General features: G+C 28.0%; 1 protein-coding gene across 1 annotated transcript in view; it reads left to right on the top strand.

The window, feature by feature from the left end:
* Positions 1-18,060, top strand: part of LOC129981938 (uncharacterized) — a 194,698-nt gene that overhangs the window by 127,333 nt on the left and 49,305 nt on the right. Inside the window, exons 2-3 of the mRNA XM_056093000.1 lie at positions 10,626-10,758; positions 17,616-17,761. Of these exons, the coding sequence (XP_055948975.1) occupies positions 10,626-10,758; positions 17,616-17,761 (279 nt within the window). The remainder of the gene's footprint in view (positions 1-10,625; positions 10,759-17,615; positions 17,762-18,060) is intronic.

Raw genomic sequence — 18,060 nt, 5'->3', positions numbered from 1 at the left:
TAAAATCTAATGGGAAATTTTCTAAAAACAACGAAAATTTTGATTGTCATTTGAAAGTAAAAGAAATTATCTCTTTAAAAAAGAAATATTCTTATTATATTGCAATAAGAATATTTCTTTTAAAAAGAGACAATTTACTTAGTACAATCAGTATTCGATTTACATCATGATTTTAATTTCAAAATATTTGGAATTTTTCCAAATTTTTAATTCGTATAAGAAATTTAAACTAGTAGCTAATCAGTAAACATAATAGTTTCAAAATATTATCATGAGTTACGAAAAAAAAATTCCGGAAAGGACATAAAGATGATTTGCCTTAGCTACAGAATTACTTTTCTTAAAAAAAGGAAATTTAAGTTTTATACAGATAAGTAAAATTAAAAAAAGTATTCTAATTTTGTGAAAAGAAAATTAGAATAATGTTTGTTATTTTAAAATATATGCAACAATTTTCATTAAAAATGTATATTATTAGAATTCAATTTAAACAATATATGATTAAGCAAATAAATTTAAAATTAATTAATAATAAAATCGAAAGACGATTATTCTCTCTTAGAAAAGCGAAATATATATTCGAGATATGAACATCAGATCAGATCTATTTCACTTTATTTGGTATTGTGTTAAATTTTTTTTCAGCTTTTCTGAATGGAATCAGTGATAAAATTTATACAGGTAATAAAATTATCAAAACATCGATTTTTATTTATATCTCTGAATTATTAAACATCGATTTTTATTCATATCGATGAATTATCAAGCATCGAACAATATTTGCATCATAATGTTTTTTGATATGCGCGAAAATAAATATTAGTTTTAAAATATTTTAGAAACAACTAGTTAAAAACTCCTTCAAAATATTTTTTGTGCTTATATATTTTGTTGTGTTAGTAATTTAAACTGTTTTGCTGAAATGTTAGAAAAAAAGTACGAAACAGAAAATACCAGGAAACTATATAACTATTTTTTTTACATTCCGCTATGTTTTGCGAAGTGTAAATATCTTTTATTTTCATTAGAGCGTAAAACAGCTGCAGAAAAATTCCAGAAGAGAAAAATTATTGATGAGCCATTAGCATATGAAATGACAAATACACAATCGTAATGCTCAGGTGGAAATTAGAGTTAATGTTTTCTTTTAATTTTTGCATTCTCTCTCGTAGAAAAACTTAGAAAAGCTAAAGAGTTTTTACATTTGGAAAGTTAATAGTAGCAGGATATAAAGGAAAAAAATAACTGTTCTTTAGAATATATCATAATATATTTTAGAATGAAATTCTAGTTCCAATTTGGCAAACGCAATTTTTCTTTGTTAAATATTGTCAAGAGTATTTATAGAGATATATGCTAATTACAGTTACAATAAAAGTTTCTTCTACAGTTTCGAATTTGCTACAATTATATATTGAATCATGTTTCATGTTTAAGATATAAGCAAAATATAAATCAGATTTTCCTATAAAGAATCTGTGTAATATTGTTTTGTTTGACGAAAAATGGTAAATTTTATGGGCATTTGCATTTGCAGTAAGATGTGGCCAATTCATCACCAAAATCATTAAACAGACACAAGAAAGTTAATAATCACATGAAACCAATGCTTACAAAAGTAACGGATGCTAACAAATGTTATTAAAAATAAAAATTAAACGAAGTAGTTCTACTTTAATAATAGAATAACAGAAAACTTAAATCGCTGTTATAGCTATGGTGTATAATACTTGCAGCAATATTAAACTCAAAAACATCAAATGAACAATTAACACAATTTTCTTTGTTATTAACTATAATAATTCTATTTTTACATTTAGCTAATAAGTAAACATGAACGAGATTACAGACACTTAAGAATTTTGTATGAAAGCACCATAATTATGAATACAAAGAACATATAAGAATTCTGGAAAAGCATACAAAATTATTGTTATAAGTTACGTTAAATTTGCAGACATTTTCTTTTGTTTTTGTTTTATAATCAGGCTTGCTATCGATATTATTATAAAAACTAAAGAAGCATGCTAAACAATAAAAATTATAAACCCTTTTAACAACGACTATATAAAACTTAATGTTTATTTTTTATGCGCTTCTAGACGATTCACATTCCATTTTCTTATCGCAAAATATTGCTGAAAGCCCCTTTAGACCATCGAACGGATTTCACCACATAAAATATTTTCTCTTCAAAATTCAGTATATTTTCATTGCTGATAGTTTCTCACTTCACAATAAGCGATACTAACCGCTTCCAAAGAAAATTCCCATATCATAATTTTTTCATATTCATCCCTATCTATCTATATATACATATATAACGCTTACGTGGACGCAAAATAAAACCGAATTGGTTAATCGCCGTTTGGCAACACTTTGACCTCGCCCGGAATCAACACGCTATTTGATAAGATATCAAGCAAACGCTTTTCTTCCATCGGTTTGAAAAATTTTTTAACAAAAATTAACGGTGAAATAATGGACAAAATTTTTTACGATGCGTTTAAGTCGTGCCGTATCGATTTTAAAATTAAATCTCGAAAATGAGAAGACATATCAAATGAAAATTCTCAAGAATCGTTCATAAGAAGATCCAGTCGGTATGAACTAGATAGGACTATACATTTATGTATACGGAGCGAAGTTTCTACAGTACAGGAGCATAGTTGTGGGACTATGTCAGGACTCTGTTCTTTATGCGAGGCACGTTACTGGAAAAAAGAAGTAAATTCAAGTGGCAAATACACGAAATGTTGTCATGATAAAAAATTTGTTTTGGAACATCTGTTGAGTCCATCTGAATCCACCGGAGCATTGAATGTTTTAAATAACTGTTTTCTGATTGGTGTAAAAATTTTAATTTCTAAATTCTATGGGCAGCATCTCTTTCAAAACAAACTACATATAATATTTTGTTGGCAAAAAAGTTTTGAATATTTGCGCAATGTTATCAATTTTAAAAAGTCAGAAATATATCAAGATTCCAGGTTTCAGTTTCTATTTGTCAACATATTTCAGGATATATTATCTTCCCTAACATGTCTTTTTCTGTTTTCTGTCGCTGATTGTTCATGCTTCAAGCCACTCTTTCTCTAATATATATATATATATATATATATATATATATATATATATATATATTGTAAATAGTGATTTTTTTTAATTCTGTTTCTGCAGGAACCCCCAGGAATTGCTAATGCAGTTCCTAGGGGTTGGCGAGCATAAGCGAGCAGGGGATGGAGCCTCCTAGTTAATACAAAATGCCCAACACCATTGTTACGCTATTTCCACGATATCATCTGGCATTTAGAATATCGAACAATATTTTGGAAATTATTTATAATAACTTGTGCTAATATGACAATATTGTATAATAAATTGTGCTCATGGTGTAATAAATAATAATAATATTATAATTTCGAACAAAAATTTATATACACAAGAACTCTGGGTTTCAAATTTTGAGTATTCTCTAGTTTGAGATCCTCTTTTCTTTATTACATTTGACCATCTCACCTTTGTCACATAGATCTCTGTTTGACATCCAATTTTTTTTTTTTTTTTTTTTTTTGCTTAACAAAACTCAACAACATTTAGTTGAAATTTCCAAAACGTGTATTATCTTTAATTTTAAACTTTTAAATTCTAATAACGTACTCTGGCTGAATTTATTTAGTTAAGACATTAAGTGAAAAAAGTATTACAGTGCTGAAAACTGAAACAAAAAAAAAATGTTATATCTGACTTTTCAAATTTATATCTTCCCTTGAAAATTTACAGACATTATTCTAAAATTCTATAATTGGATAATTTTAGTTTTTATCCGAAATTTAAATATTAAAGCACACAGAAGAATTTGCATTTTGGTCTTATCCTTTCCTGAAAAAGGAATATTAAAACATTATTATTATTATATATATATATATTAATGAATATTAAAATTGAAATTGGAAAAGAAAGGACTATTAAATGAAAGAATGAATATTAAAAATTGAATACATTAATTGGAATAAGAAAATAATAATTGATACCTTAAAAAAATCTCTTTGCTTTTAAGAAATTTTAAACAAAAGATAGAAAAATTTTAATGAATATTTTCAATACTTTAATACATCTGGTAATCTGAGACATTTGTTGCGAAAATAGAAAATACGACATTAGCCGATCAATTTTCATGCGCCATCTCATTTCCTGGCTTGTAAATATAATTTTTATTTCCATCTGTGTAAAACAGCTGCGCAAAAAAAAAAAAAGCGAACCTTCAAAGGAAAAAAGAAAATATTGATGAGCTATTAATGTATGAAACGAGAAATTCACATTCGTGAAGTCCTGATCGAAATTGGAATTCATTTTTTATTTTTTATTTGTATTTATTCTGCCATAATATCCTAAAGCAATAGATTTTTCTTTCTTCAAAAGTTTGGTAGCACAAGAATTCTGAAAGGAAAAACATTCTCTAGAATATTTGAAAGAAGATTAAAGAGCGGAATTCTAGCTTTGATTTGAAAATGAAAGCAAGTTTTCTGCTTCGTCAAACGATTTTGATTCTTTGAATGACGTCAGAATAAGCAAATCGCATCTAGATCCGCGCTTTTGTCAATAGTTTGCAAATATTTTTCTTGCCTTTGCTTCCTGCGCTAAAAGTGTGCTTCAAGTTTAAGCGCTTTAATATTAAAATTTCGATGTTTTCGCTGCTGTAAGGTAGGAAGTTCGATAAAATATATTAATGGAATGAAAAAACTAAAACTAATCTATTTTGTATATAATAGTAATAAAATAATGTATAATAGTTAGAAATACTTTATATAATAGAAAGAAAACAATCTATTTTTCTATATAATATAATATATTTCTTTAGGCAGCTTTTATGAATATTAAAACATAAACTACTGAATATGTATTGATAGAAAAAGAACTGAGTATAGTTTTTAAGAAAAGATAAAAAATAAAATTTCTATCTTAGTACTAGTTTTCTGGTTTACATAGATGTCATTTTTATTATATGCTAATGAAATTTAGTGAAGCCGTGAGTCACAGCTCCGGTTCAAAATATTTCTAAATAGGCGGACTTTTATTACAAAAAACTTGTAAATGCACTAGAAGTGAAAAGGAATCATCACGCCCTATTTATATAGTTTATAAAGAACAAATTATATTTTAAAAGAAACCAATGCTGAAAATATAAAGTTGTTATCAAAATAATTTGGACGTATAAAAAGAATTTGAAGGAGAGGTGAAGACAAAAGTTTTTATTTTTTATTTTTTGTATCATTATACGTATGTACTTATTGTATCTTTAAATTAAGTTTAAAATGCATTTTTAAAAAAATTAAGCAGCTTTAAAAATAATTATCACGCATTCCCACATAAACTAAGAAAAACATAAATATATTTTTTTTATTTGTAAAAGAACCGAAACATATGAAGAATGTTCAAAATTAAAATATTTGCTACGACTTAAGAGTGAATTTAATATAACGTATTTAATTTTATCAGTAGTAAAAAATAGATTATATTTGTAAATTAGTAGATTAAATTAATAGTGAAAACATTTAAACAAATATTTTAAACAAAAAGATTTTGAATAACTAATATTTTTATACATATATCATTAGGGTTAGTTAATTTTAATGAGTTTCTAAAATAAGAAGTAGCAATCCTTATAAAATCTTATATTATAAATATGTTTTAAATAAAAAAAAATAATGCTTAAACCTATCTTTTTGATGCGTAAGACATTAATTCATTCCAAGTTTTGTCAATTAGCAAATGTGAGATAAAAAGAATTGAAAATATATACCAATTCTTTTTATAATATTTATGTTTGATTTCATTTTGCGAACTCTAAAACATCTTCTATTTTCATTAGAGTGTAAAGCAGCTGCTCAGTAAAGGAAATCTCAAAGCAGAAAAATAATATTAATGAGCCATTAACGTATGAAATGAGAAGCCCGCTAGCGAAAAGTCCAAATCAAAACTAGGAATTTATTCTGCATTTTATTTGTGAAATGCAATCTTCCATTAAATTATATAAGCAATAGTTTTTTATCTCTTCGAAAACTTAATAGTTTGAGAGCTTTAACAGGGAAAATTATTCTTTAGAATAAATATTCTGAGGAACAAATTTCTAGCTTTTGATTTGAAAATAAAAACAATTTTCCCGCCTAGTCAACAGTTTTGATGTTTAGAATAATGCTTCAATAAGCAAATTGCATCTGGCATCAGATTTTAGTTTTTGTTTCTTCGTTGTTTTTATTTCTGTGAATCACGTGGTTCTATCACTGACGCGTAAATATTGAAAGTTAAGCTCGAAAATATTTCAAACTGCTATTTGGGCAATTTGAAAACTAAAAGGAAATAAAATTGGAAGACAGAAAAAAAAATTGAAAGATTTTGATTGACATATTACTTAGAGAAAATTCTTGATATGGATAAAATTAGAAATACGAAGAATTTATTATTAATATAAATTATTTCGAAGTCATTAACAATCAATATTTACCATTTTTTTCATAAGAATGTTTTGAAATTTTGTATAACAAATTAACGTCTGTAAACAGAAAAATTTCGACTATAATTAGGATTTTTCATTCGAGATGCTGCATTTGAGGTAGAAACTTACATAGTATTTCTCTATGTGTAGTATAGTATGTTTTCTTCAAGTAGTTTACGGTAATTTTTGATGGTTTAATTAAATTAAATTTAAGTGATAATGTAAGTGATTTCCTTTGATATACATTTTCTCCTAATTCATGTTGAACTCCTGAAATTCTGAAGAATATATATGTAATATTGTTACTGTTCTTTATACTTTTGTTATATCTTCCTATAAAACGTAAAAGAGTTGTAATTTTGTTCTTTTTTCTGCTACTTCTCTTCTACTGCCTCTTCCTTAAAAGTGCAATTCCTCTTCCACTTCTCTTTTTCTATCTTCTATAAAATACAAAGGAAGTGTAATTCTATTCTATTCATTCTTCTTTTATTCTTCTACTTTCTATTTTTCTTCTTCCTATGTATCTTTCTATGAAATGTAAAAGATGTATAATATCATTCTTCTTTCTACTTTTTCTCTATTATATTTTCTTATAAAATGTTCAGTGCAAAAATTTTTGAAAAGTTGTAATAAGCATAAACTAAAAAAAGGATGAAGTTTGTATTAAAAAAGAACATGAAATTAATATGAAATAAATATAAGCATTTTCATTGGTCCCTCCCTTATATCTCTCGAGCTCTCAAGCATAAAGCAAGCTGAAATAACCAATACTGTGAATTATGCTAACGTTATGTGAATTTTCTTTTTTATTTTTCTAACGATTTAATTATCAACATCATTATTCGTAATTAAAATTTCGTGTATATCTTTTATATTCAAAATTCATAATGTAACAATAAGGCTATGTATTCTATCTTTCTCTTATTTTGTAACCTTTTAAAGCTGACTCAGACCAACTTCCAGCATTTCAGTATGTCGATATATGCCATTTACTGAATAAAATTTAAAAATTGGAGGAAAAAGCAAAAATATTTTAATTATTCAAAAAAATTAACTATTGTTTGCACTTTAAGTAAACAATGATCTGAAATGTGATGTTCAACGTAAATGATTTGGTACATTCTATTATATAGAGATTATAAAAATTAATAATATAGGAAATTCTGATTTATGTTAAATCTAGAGTTCGATCGTTTGATGGAGAAACAATGAAAAAAAAAAAAAAAACATCTATTCACAAAAAGTATCGCTGATTTCATCGTGCAATAAATTCATTGAAATTTTCTTTTATATTAACAACTTATCACCTTTAGTGACATGCTTGTGTCATTTCCTGTTAAATCCTTAATCATGCCACATTGTTCATAATCCCCCCCCCCTAAAGAAAATATTTTCAAACATATTATTAAAGAAGTGTTTGTTTAGAAACTTTATTCTATTTATTACGTATATAGGACATCCTAACGACTCAAGTCTCATCACATTATACCGTTATTACAAATGTAATTTTATGCATAATTTATATTTTTACTTTCATGATCAAGTACACTTTTATATTTTTCATTTACATGTATATTAAACAAAATCACTCTTCGCTGAGTTTAAAATAATGCAGAGGAAATCATACAATTCTGTATTCGTATTTGACAGAACAATGAAAACGGTTTGAACTTTAATTCAGCAATGAAATCGTCCGTTAAAAGTTAAGTAAAAAAAAATGCCAAATTTTAGCCTCCAAAATTTATAGCAAGCACACGCACACGCACACGCACGCACACACACACACACAGACACTCACACACACAGACACTCACACACACACACACAAAACACGCACATCTTTATATGTTACAAAATGTGATACAAGAAATACAAAAAAAGATTGCACTGACGGAGAGCATTTCGTACACGAAAAATAAAAGTATGTGCTGATAATTAACTTTTCTTTTTCCTTTCTAACACTTTTCAAGTGTAAGGATGTCGGAATTTGTTGAGTGTCAGAACTTCGTTGTTTGCAGTTACTGATGTCATCATATAGCGCTCTCAAGTTTATGTGGAGTAGAAAGACTAAAGTAGGCACTTTTATAGCTACTATTTCATTGATGTGATGACTTTTTTTTGATAACGTTCTTTTGGGTCTCAAAATCAAGTGAATAATAAATAAATTTTATCTCCTCGAAGCTAGAAGAGCCTTTACAAGCATCAAACAAATACTTAATAAAAAATTTGAGACTCACTTTCATTTATAATAAGTTTAATTTGGAATTTTAATGTACAAAATGATAACTTTTTCCAATCTAATGATACCATTTAGTAACACCAGATATTATTTGCATTACCAGAGTATTCTATTTCTAATATATAGTTAGCATCATTAATATTGCGCTTAAATGTTCCAAGAAGATCTTCTATTTTCCCCACCGCCAACTTTTCCGCTAAAAAAATCTTCCATTTTCCCCACCCCCAAATGAGTACGGCTTCAGGTTTTTTTTCTCCCAACAGTAATGAGGCTAGGGTTAACATTTTTCGGCGGATTATTTCAAACGATTCTGTTTATTTTCTTAATGTTTTATGCATTTAAAATTAAAAATTTTTAATTAATCGATCTTTCAGATTCATTCTGAAGTACTTTTGAATTAAAATAAAACAGATTAAAGGAAATTAAAAATTTCTAATCTGCATTGCGTTACCCCAACTGAAGTAGAAAAATTCACGCATTTGCGATAGCGTAACTGGCGAAGAAATTTCACGCTTGCGCATTGTGTTCTGATTGTTGCCATGGCAACCATTATTAACGGATGATTTAAATTATTTTTAGGTTAGTTGCATGCTTTTGTAAGTAAATTGTATTTATGTTAGTTATATATTTTTTGTATATGCTTATAGTTTTAAGTATATCGTTTTTTAAGTAGTTTTTTTTAACCTGTTTTCAATGATTTAAATTATTTTTAGGTTAGTTGCATGCTTTTGTAATTAAATTGCATTTATGTTAGTTATATATTTTTTTGTATATGCTTATAGTTTTAAGTACATCGTTTTTAAGTAGTTTTTTTTTAAACCTGTTTTCGACCGATTATTTTAAACGATTCATTTTATTTTATTTGATGCATTTAAAATGAAACATTGTTAATTAATCAATCTGTTCATGATGAATCTGAGAAAATTTTGTTGACAAATTCTTGAGATATTACATAAATTAAGAAAGATATTCTTTAGTGCCCATAAAGTTTAAACGCTCAGTGACTCTATTATCAGTAATCATATTATTAAAAAAATGCTTTGTTTCAGTAAAAAATATTATTATATTAATTGCAGATTAATTATTTACACTTTAATTTAAAGCATAAATTCAACGAGGGGTAACAGAAAATTAGAGAGATACATATCACGTTATGACTGAAGGCCTTTATAATATTTTGAGTGAATTATATGACTATCAAAATTTGAAGTTTTAAAATATTTTGCTGAAGAATCTATTAAAGTTGGAATTGCGTAAAATATTTAATGGTACGACCGGAGTTTAAGCCCCTGCTTTGCGCAATTTTTAAAAATCGTCAACAACGGCCTTGCGAAATGTTCAAAAGCAAAGGAGCAGATGTTCAATTATAGTGCATAATAATAAATATTGCCAGCTTTGGCGCGTTATCGCAACTTGGCGAAGAAGGGCGTTAAACTCCGGTTCAACCTATTTAATTATTAAAATTTAAACGAACATTAAGATTATCGAACCGGTTGGTCGCCAAAGGCGGCTAGTGTTAAAATATTTTTAGGCTTGAAATTATAATAAGAAAAGGGATTCATTTTGCTTATTAGATAAATTTAATGTGATTAATTAATTAATTTGTTTAATTAATAATTAAGTAACAAATCAAGGCATCATTTTGTCTGAGATAAAGAACTGAAGCATTTAAATTTGTTAGAACTTATTGCAACCTACATAATTTCATGCAAAGATTGATAAATTTGGTGGGAAGCATACTTCCCACTGCGCTAGAAAGGGTTAATTTATGTGCACCAGTTCTGGTAACAATTAATTCTTTTCTGAAATTTTAGATTTTGTTTATTAATAATTTAATTTAGGAAATAATATTTTTTTTCTATTTTATTAATTTAATCTTTTATTATCTAGCATGCTATGTCATAGCTGCTCCCAGATGCAATGATAGTGATCTCAGAGGCTGCATGGAGGAGTTGAAAGTATTGACGAACAACCAAGATTTGGCGTTCGCTCAGACGGAGCGTGAACTGAGTCAGACTTGCGGGTAAGTTATTTTATTTATTTCTACATTTAAAGTAATTAACAAAACAAAGAATTCCTAGTCAGATTTTAGTTACAATCAATAGGAAAAAAGGCATCCAAAAGACATAACTGCAAGTTAGATTCAGTAAAAAGTCAGATACACTTTAGCATGCTAAAACCACTTCCCCTGGTTAAGCACAATTTTAATTTACAACCAATTTTTTGGGTTTTTTTTGTAAGGATGAATCAATTAATTAATATAAAAAAAGCCTCAAAAATTTCTTTGGATTACATGGAAAAATTTTCAAATTTTTCTAGCCTCAATGTTTTGACTTAGAAGTAGCGATACATGCATTCATCTTATGGAAAGTTGTCTCCTACAAACATGTTCCAGTAAAATAGAATGAGCATGCTTAAGCGAGAATGCATAGCCTTTGTTTTCTCATAAATCCCCATGAATATTATGGATTTTTAAAATAATTTTTTAAAGCTATATTGTCAGAGCATAATAGGTTTTTCAATGCCACATGTACTCATATGTGATTTATTTTATCGCTTGACCAATTTTCAAGATTAAATCCATAGCTTCGCTATATCTTCGATTAGAACTTAAATCGGATTCAGGGAACTTAAATTGGATTGCAAACACAATTTGTATGTAATCACAATTTTAAGTTTTCTGTTACGGAAATCAATTTAATTAGGTCTGCAAAATCAATAGGTTTGCCTCTTGTAGATGTATAGTGTGATAGATGGCAATGTTCAACTGAGACTTACACAAGCAATGCACAGCAACGCACTTAGAACAAGCAACAGCCCAGAAGTAGTAATTGGTACTAAACAAAAACCACAGCACGCAAAGCGACCAGACAAAACTAGGAATCTACGTAACTAAGATCTACGGTCTCTCTAAACGCCTGCTATCTTCCACTGTCTCCTCGCTTTAGCTGTACCCAGCTGCCAACTCACTACTATACGACTGTCTACTCTACACACGACTCGATGCTGCTTCAATACTTGTCTACAAAACTCGGCGTACGCTGCCGATTCTCAATCCACTAATCGCTTGAGTTCCCCTCATCGTTGGCGCTTCGCTGTACTGATGCAACTAATTCATTATTGACTCACTATAATACTATTTCGGCTTGAACAGACAGCCTTTTATAACTTCCAGAGCAGGGTAGAGAAGGTTCTCGAGCAAACAAGCATAACTCAGATCCTATTGGTCCTATTGCCAAAATTCCTTAACGCTCTAGTTTCATCCATTTTGCTTCTAAAGTCGCCAAGTTGTCGCCAAGCCCTAGGGTCATTAATCTGGCATTCAATCAGACCCAATAGAGCTGATCGTAGAACGATCTTACCTATGATGGAACTAACTGTCCTGAGAACATTACAGAATCGTAACATTAATTATAAGTTAGCTTTCTTTATAACGCGCACCAATGTGAGTTTTTAAAATTCATTATAATATTATCAAATTTAGAAATGACCATAAAAGTATCAAATTTTAATTTATTTTTCCATGAGTTTACTATCCATGAGTGGGCCAACTACAGTTTAAATTCGCTATTTTAAATTAAATTTATATCTTTTATATTCATATGTGAGAAAATCAAAAACTAATAAATTATGAATAAGTAAAAACTATTAATGAAAATATTACTCTGAAAGTTCAATGATTTAAAGGAAGGATGTTGCCACCAAATCTTTATTAAATTAAAATGATAATATTAGTGTAGATACTTGATTTTCAGATGAATTAATTTTCTTTTTTAATATGTCCTTAAAAAAATTCAAATGATAAAAACAATCGATAAAAGAAAACTTTTAATCTAAAAATTCTTTGAATTGTGTAAGAAATTATGAATATTCTTTTGCCTTTTCTTGTTTAAAAAATAAAATAATCTTAATACGAGAAAATGAAAAAGAAAATATTCGAGAATTTATTTAAAGCATAAATGAAAGTTGTTTATTTTTATATTGTTTATTTGAATAATCAAAAAGTTATCTGCGTCAGACATTCATTTATTTTTTCTCCTTAATATAATTAACTCGGCGCGTAAAGTAGCATCAAAATATTTTAATTAAAAATGACTTATTTTTAAAATTTATTCTTAGAATTCAAAGAATGAGAGAAAATATTTATTAATCTATTTATTCGATTAATAATTTTTTAAAAAATCACGTGTTCTTCTATTATAAATTAGGCTGCGGTACGGTCGTCTTTTGAAATTAGTTAATGGATTATTTTAAAGGCTTCAACTGGGAAGAAGTAAGAGTGATAATATAATCGACCTTGATGTTTTATTTTCTATGGAACTTCAAGGTAATTATAAAACTATAATCAGATTTTATTTTACTAAATTTCAAAGAAAGTTTGCATCGGTGAAAATGAATAATATTTTATAAAAACAAAAGAATTTCATATTTTCCAAATGTGCTATTCCAAAAAGGGATATATATCTTGATTTCATTGCTCAATATATAGGTATAATATTATTTTTCTCAAGTCATTGGAACACGTCTTTTTCTATGCATGTAAAAGCATTAGTTATAAGTTTCAGAAATTAATTAACATTGCTAATAAATACAAGTTTAAATTATTTTATAGGAGTCTTCCTAGGAAGAAATCGCAAAACCTAAGGTCTGGGGATTGGTGGAATCACCTAAAAATTGATAAATTTTCAGCATATAAAATCGGTCATCTCATAAAACAATTGAATTTGTTCGTTTTGATTTTTATCGAATAATTATAGAAGTTTTCTGTCTTATTATTACGTTGTGCAACTCACATAAAGCAATTAACTTCTTTTATTTTAATAGTTTTCGATTTATTATAGAAGCTTCTTGTATCTTTCATTTCTTTGCGCAACGCAAACTCTATGTTATTCTGATATATATTCCTTCTTTGCCCTACTCACAGCTCTATGATACTTCGATGTATATATTCCTTTTGGAGCACGATATATGATTCGACAACAGTCCAATACATTTTCATGTTGTTGTGCAATACATTTTTTTCAATAGTCTATTCGTTTTGATTGTAGAAATTTCTCATTATTTAAATTTGCAAATGAGTGAATAAAGGCGTTTCTAGTTAATTTAGTGTTGACATTTGTGACACCTTGCACACCGTCTTCCAAGTATCCACAAAGGAAGAAATCGCAAATCATTAGATGTGTCGACTTACAGAATCACTTCAAAGGACTACATTTTCAGATTCGCATTGAGCAATCCGCTTTTTCCTGATTTCATGAACAATTAAATACAGCCAACTTTTCTAAATGAAATTCATAATATAAATAAATTGAGAATATTCCTTTGTATTGTTGTTGTTTATAATGGCACTTGCCATGGACAAGCTCGCTGACGAAGTCAATGATTTTAAGCCAAAGGAGTGTCACTTGTTTTAGTAGCGCCAACTAGGGCTAAGAGTACGTCTTAACTACTCACGCATCACGTTCGCTTGCACAACCCCTTTTTATAGGGGGAGGCACATTCACACATCTCACAGATAGAACAAAAGAAGAACAACCATGCCCGAATCGGGACTCGAACCCAGGACGCCCAGATCACGGGGACCCTTATGCCAGGACGCCGGCACTTCTTTGTATTAAAATTGCTTAACAGCTTGATAGTTCTTATATTTGCAAAATTTCGGAGACCATGCCGTAAATTGTCAGCAGTTCAAATCTAATCATTGCCTTGACAATTCTCTACTACATCGAAGTATCCTTCGATATTGTCACATCTTCAGATATTCTTTGGTAATTTAGAATATTGAACAGCATCTTGTGGATAACATACAATACCTTCTTCTTGCGTACAGCCAACCACCCCGCCACCACTGAATGTAGCAGTATCGACAGGATTTGTTGTGGCGGACTGCTATCTTTAGCATTGTCCATCCTTGCAGTGACCGAATTTTCAAACTGACATTCTCTTCGAGGTAATTGGCTACAAAGAACATGCAATACCGTGTTACGTTGGATATGAAACTCATAAATGAATCCAGATATTAGTCTCCAATTTGTCAACACCAGGTTATACCGAGGGGAAAACTCTGCTTCTTTAAGTGATGCGCTCAGTAGTACTGTAAATCTTTCAATTTCAGACTTATTGAAGTCATGATGACCACAGTTTGCGTTATTGGAATATATGAGAACGTTCTCAATATTCCGCTGTTGAAGCGTTTCGTTGCATCTAGTATCAATGCTTAAAACATATCTGTAAAGTACAGTTCATAGTTTTGACATCATAAATGAGTGAACGAAAGAACTCAAGTTCAGGTTCGGGATGTTTTTTTCCCTATTAAAATAAAATTATAATACCTTCTTCGATCACTCCATCATAATATGCACGAAGAGCGCCATTTCGTGTGGCTCTAAGTATTGAACACTGTATAATGAAAAATTTCTCAAATCCCTTTATATAATATTCAAGAAAATTTCTTGATTTGAAACCCTAACTAACATTCATCATATCAAATCTACGATCAAGTTTCGCACCGAATAAAGTGGAAGAAAGATAAATCAAATTTAGATTAAGTGAGGATAGTGATGCAACTGATAATATGAGGAAATCTTCCAACAATTGAGTAGATAGAAATGGTTTCTGAAGCATCGAATGAAGAGATAACCTTAAAGTACCTGGAAATTGATGAAATGCAGATGCGACCAGTTTATTTTAAGATAATTTACACATTTTTATTTTCCTTATGAAACTGATGAATACAAAAGTGAGACAAATCACGGTAGTTTTAAAAATCGAACAGTCTGCATAAATTTTGTTTCGCTAATGTCACTCCGCAACCAGTGAACTCTCAACTAACTTCAAAATTAAACTTTCCGTTGTATATATTGTTAATGTTTTTTTAACTTGTTATCAAAAATATTGAAGAATACAATACTTTAAATATTTATGAATATTTTTATAATCATTTCATGTACCCAAAAGGAATATTGGTTAGTTTAGAGTTTCTTTGAGTAACCGTAATGTTTAGAAGAAATAAAATAATATTTTTGAAATACTATTTTTAAAAATAATTGTACATCTTAAGGAAATAAAGCTGTTAATTCTATTTAATATAGACTCATTGGTTCTTTATTCATCTTGCATCAAAACAACTATATGAAATATTTTTTTTAAGAAAAGGCAACTATTATTTTCCTTATTGATATACTTTATTATTTAGGACATACACTGTTCATATACATAAATTTATTTTTTGGAATATCCTTAGCATTTACTTTTATAATACATGCTTGGTTTTAGCTCAGTTACTTTACTTTTACATTAACACAACTTATTATAATAACACTTATTATTATAATACATTTTTTATTAATTATATAAAATTAATAAAAAATACTAATATATACTTTGATTCAACGTAATATAAAACACGCATGATATTACATAAAGAACATGTTAAAAATTGCTTAGGTGAAAATATTTGTACCTCATATAATCTAGAGTATTTTTATGCCCGAAATCATCATCTTGAATTTTGAATAAAATATGAAAATTGATGGCCAGAATTTTTAACATAATTTTGCATTCAGTTGTTTTCATATTTTCATTAACAAAAATGGTTTCAATTATTGCTTTTTCTTCTGTTTTCCAGAAAAACTGGTAATAATTAATGTTCTAAAAACACATTATTTTGATCATATCGTAAAAAAATCTCTAAGAATATGTAGGAAAAAAAGGACGAAACTAAATTTGAAATCATTATTTTAGAATACCCTTTTATTAGAGTAATATAAAGTTCATTTTTTGTTTTAATTATTTTTTTAAATTTTAAATTTATTTTTAAAAATATTATGGATCTTAACGGATTTTTTTCTTTTGTTTGCTGTGAAATGGCGTCTTTTGTTTGGGATCTGATAATTAAAGAACTGATAATGAAGTGTTAAAAGTTTAATTCTATACCTTCATCGAGTATATGCAAGTATTAAATTTAAAAAAAAGATCAACATATAGGAGAAAAATTTATTTCAAAATTGCTTGTGTACATACATGAAACACATAAAGTCAGATAAAAGTGAGCAAAAACGTTCTCTTGATCAAAATACTAAAACTTTTAACTCAAAGGAAATCTTTTGTTCATGCGAAGAAAACTGAAAGAATATGTATTATAGAATATGAGAATTTCATTACTTTTTTCCAACAAATATGCATAAATCTAAGAATTTTTTTGTAATAAATCTGCTCTGGTTAATTTCTCTCAAAATAAGGTAAAAACTGTTCTTGCATATAAATTTTTGTACAATATTCTTCTCATCCGAAGTTTATTTCACACGTCCATCAAAATAAATTCTCAGTTAATTGAATGAAGAAATATCTTAGTTATTTTGTGTTAGATTAGATAAATCTTTGACATTCAGTATTTTAACTTTAGTTCATGATGAAATTTTACAAAATTCTCCAGATATAACAGAAAAAGAATTTATGGAATTAAATCAGGCTTCCCAAAAGCATTAGTAGTATTCGATATTAACAGATTTCGAAATGTAACTCATTGTAATAAATAAAACATTTACCGTAAACATCTGAATCTATACCGATTTATAATATTAAAATTGTTACAAAAAATTAAAATAAAAAAAATATTTTGAAATATTTTTTCAATGCTTTATAAAAAATAATGTTCAACAAACTTATAATCCATGGCATGTTTATGTTAGTTAAAATGAAAAGAATTTTGATAACTAATTATAACTACCTTACCAAGAAAGTTTTAAACTTCATTAAAAAAACGAAAGCACCAGAAAATCCTTTCTCCGTTTTTTTTTATTCAATGAATTAAGCTGAAGTTTTTATTTTTCATTCGTTTTTTCCCTTGTATATCCAGACACTAATAATGAAATTTTGCAGCCATCTCCAGGATGCCATGCAGTGTGTAAACAATTTCACAAGCAGGTGCTTTGATGAGAGCCAGAGGGAATTGTACAGAACTTTGACGAGTGGCGCACAGCAGCTGCTAGCGGATTTATGCACTCAAGGGTCTGGTTTTCGATCAAGTAATTATTTATTTTCTTCATTTTTATTTTTAGTCAAAGAGGTTTAAATAGCGATGCTCGTTTATTTCTTACCATTTCAGAAGTGACACAATCGTTGAGTTCCATGGGCTTTTGTTTGAATCTGACAAGAATTTTTGCCATATTTCACTCGCTGAATAACCACAATGATTGATTATAACTTTTTAAACTTTGTTCAAATAATTCTTAAATAAAATTTTAATGTTCAGAACGAACTGTCTCTTAGTAATTTGTTGATGGGATTTCAGCATGAAAAAAATTATTAGTGTTTTTTTTCTTTT

The sequence above is a fragment of the Argiope bruennichi genome, chromosome 8 (genome assembly GCF_947563725.1).
Source record: "Argiope bruennichi chromosome 8, qqArgBrue1.1, whole genome shotgun sequence".
Taxonomy (NCBI): Eukaryota; Metazoa; Arthropoda; class Arachnida; order Araneae; family Araneidae; genus Argiope; species Argiope bruennichi.
The sequence above is the reverse complement of the archived record's forward strand: the minus strand, read 5'-3'. Positions and strand labels throughout refer to the sequence as shown.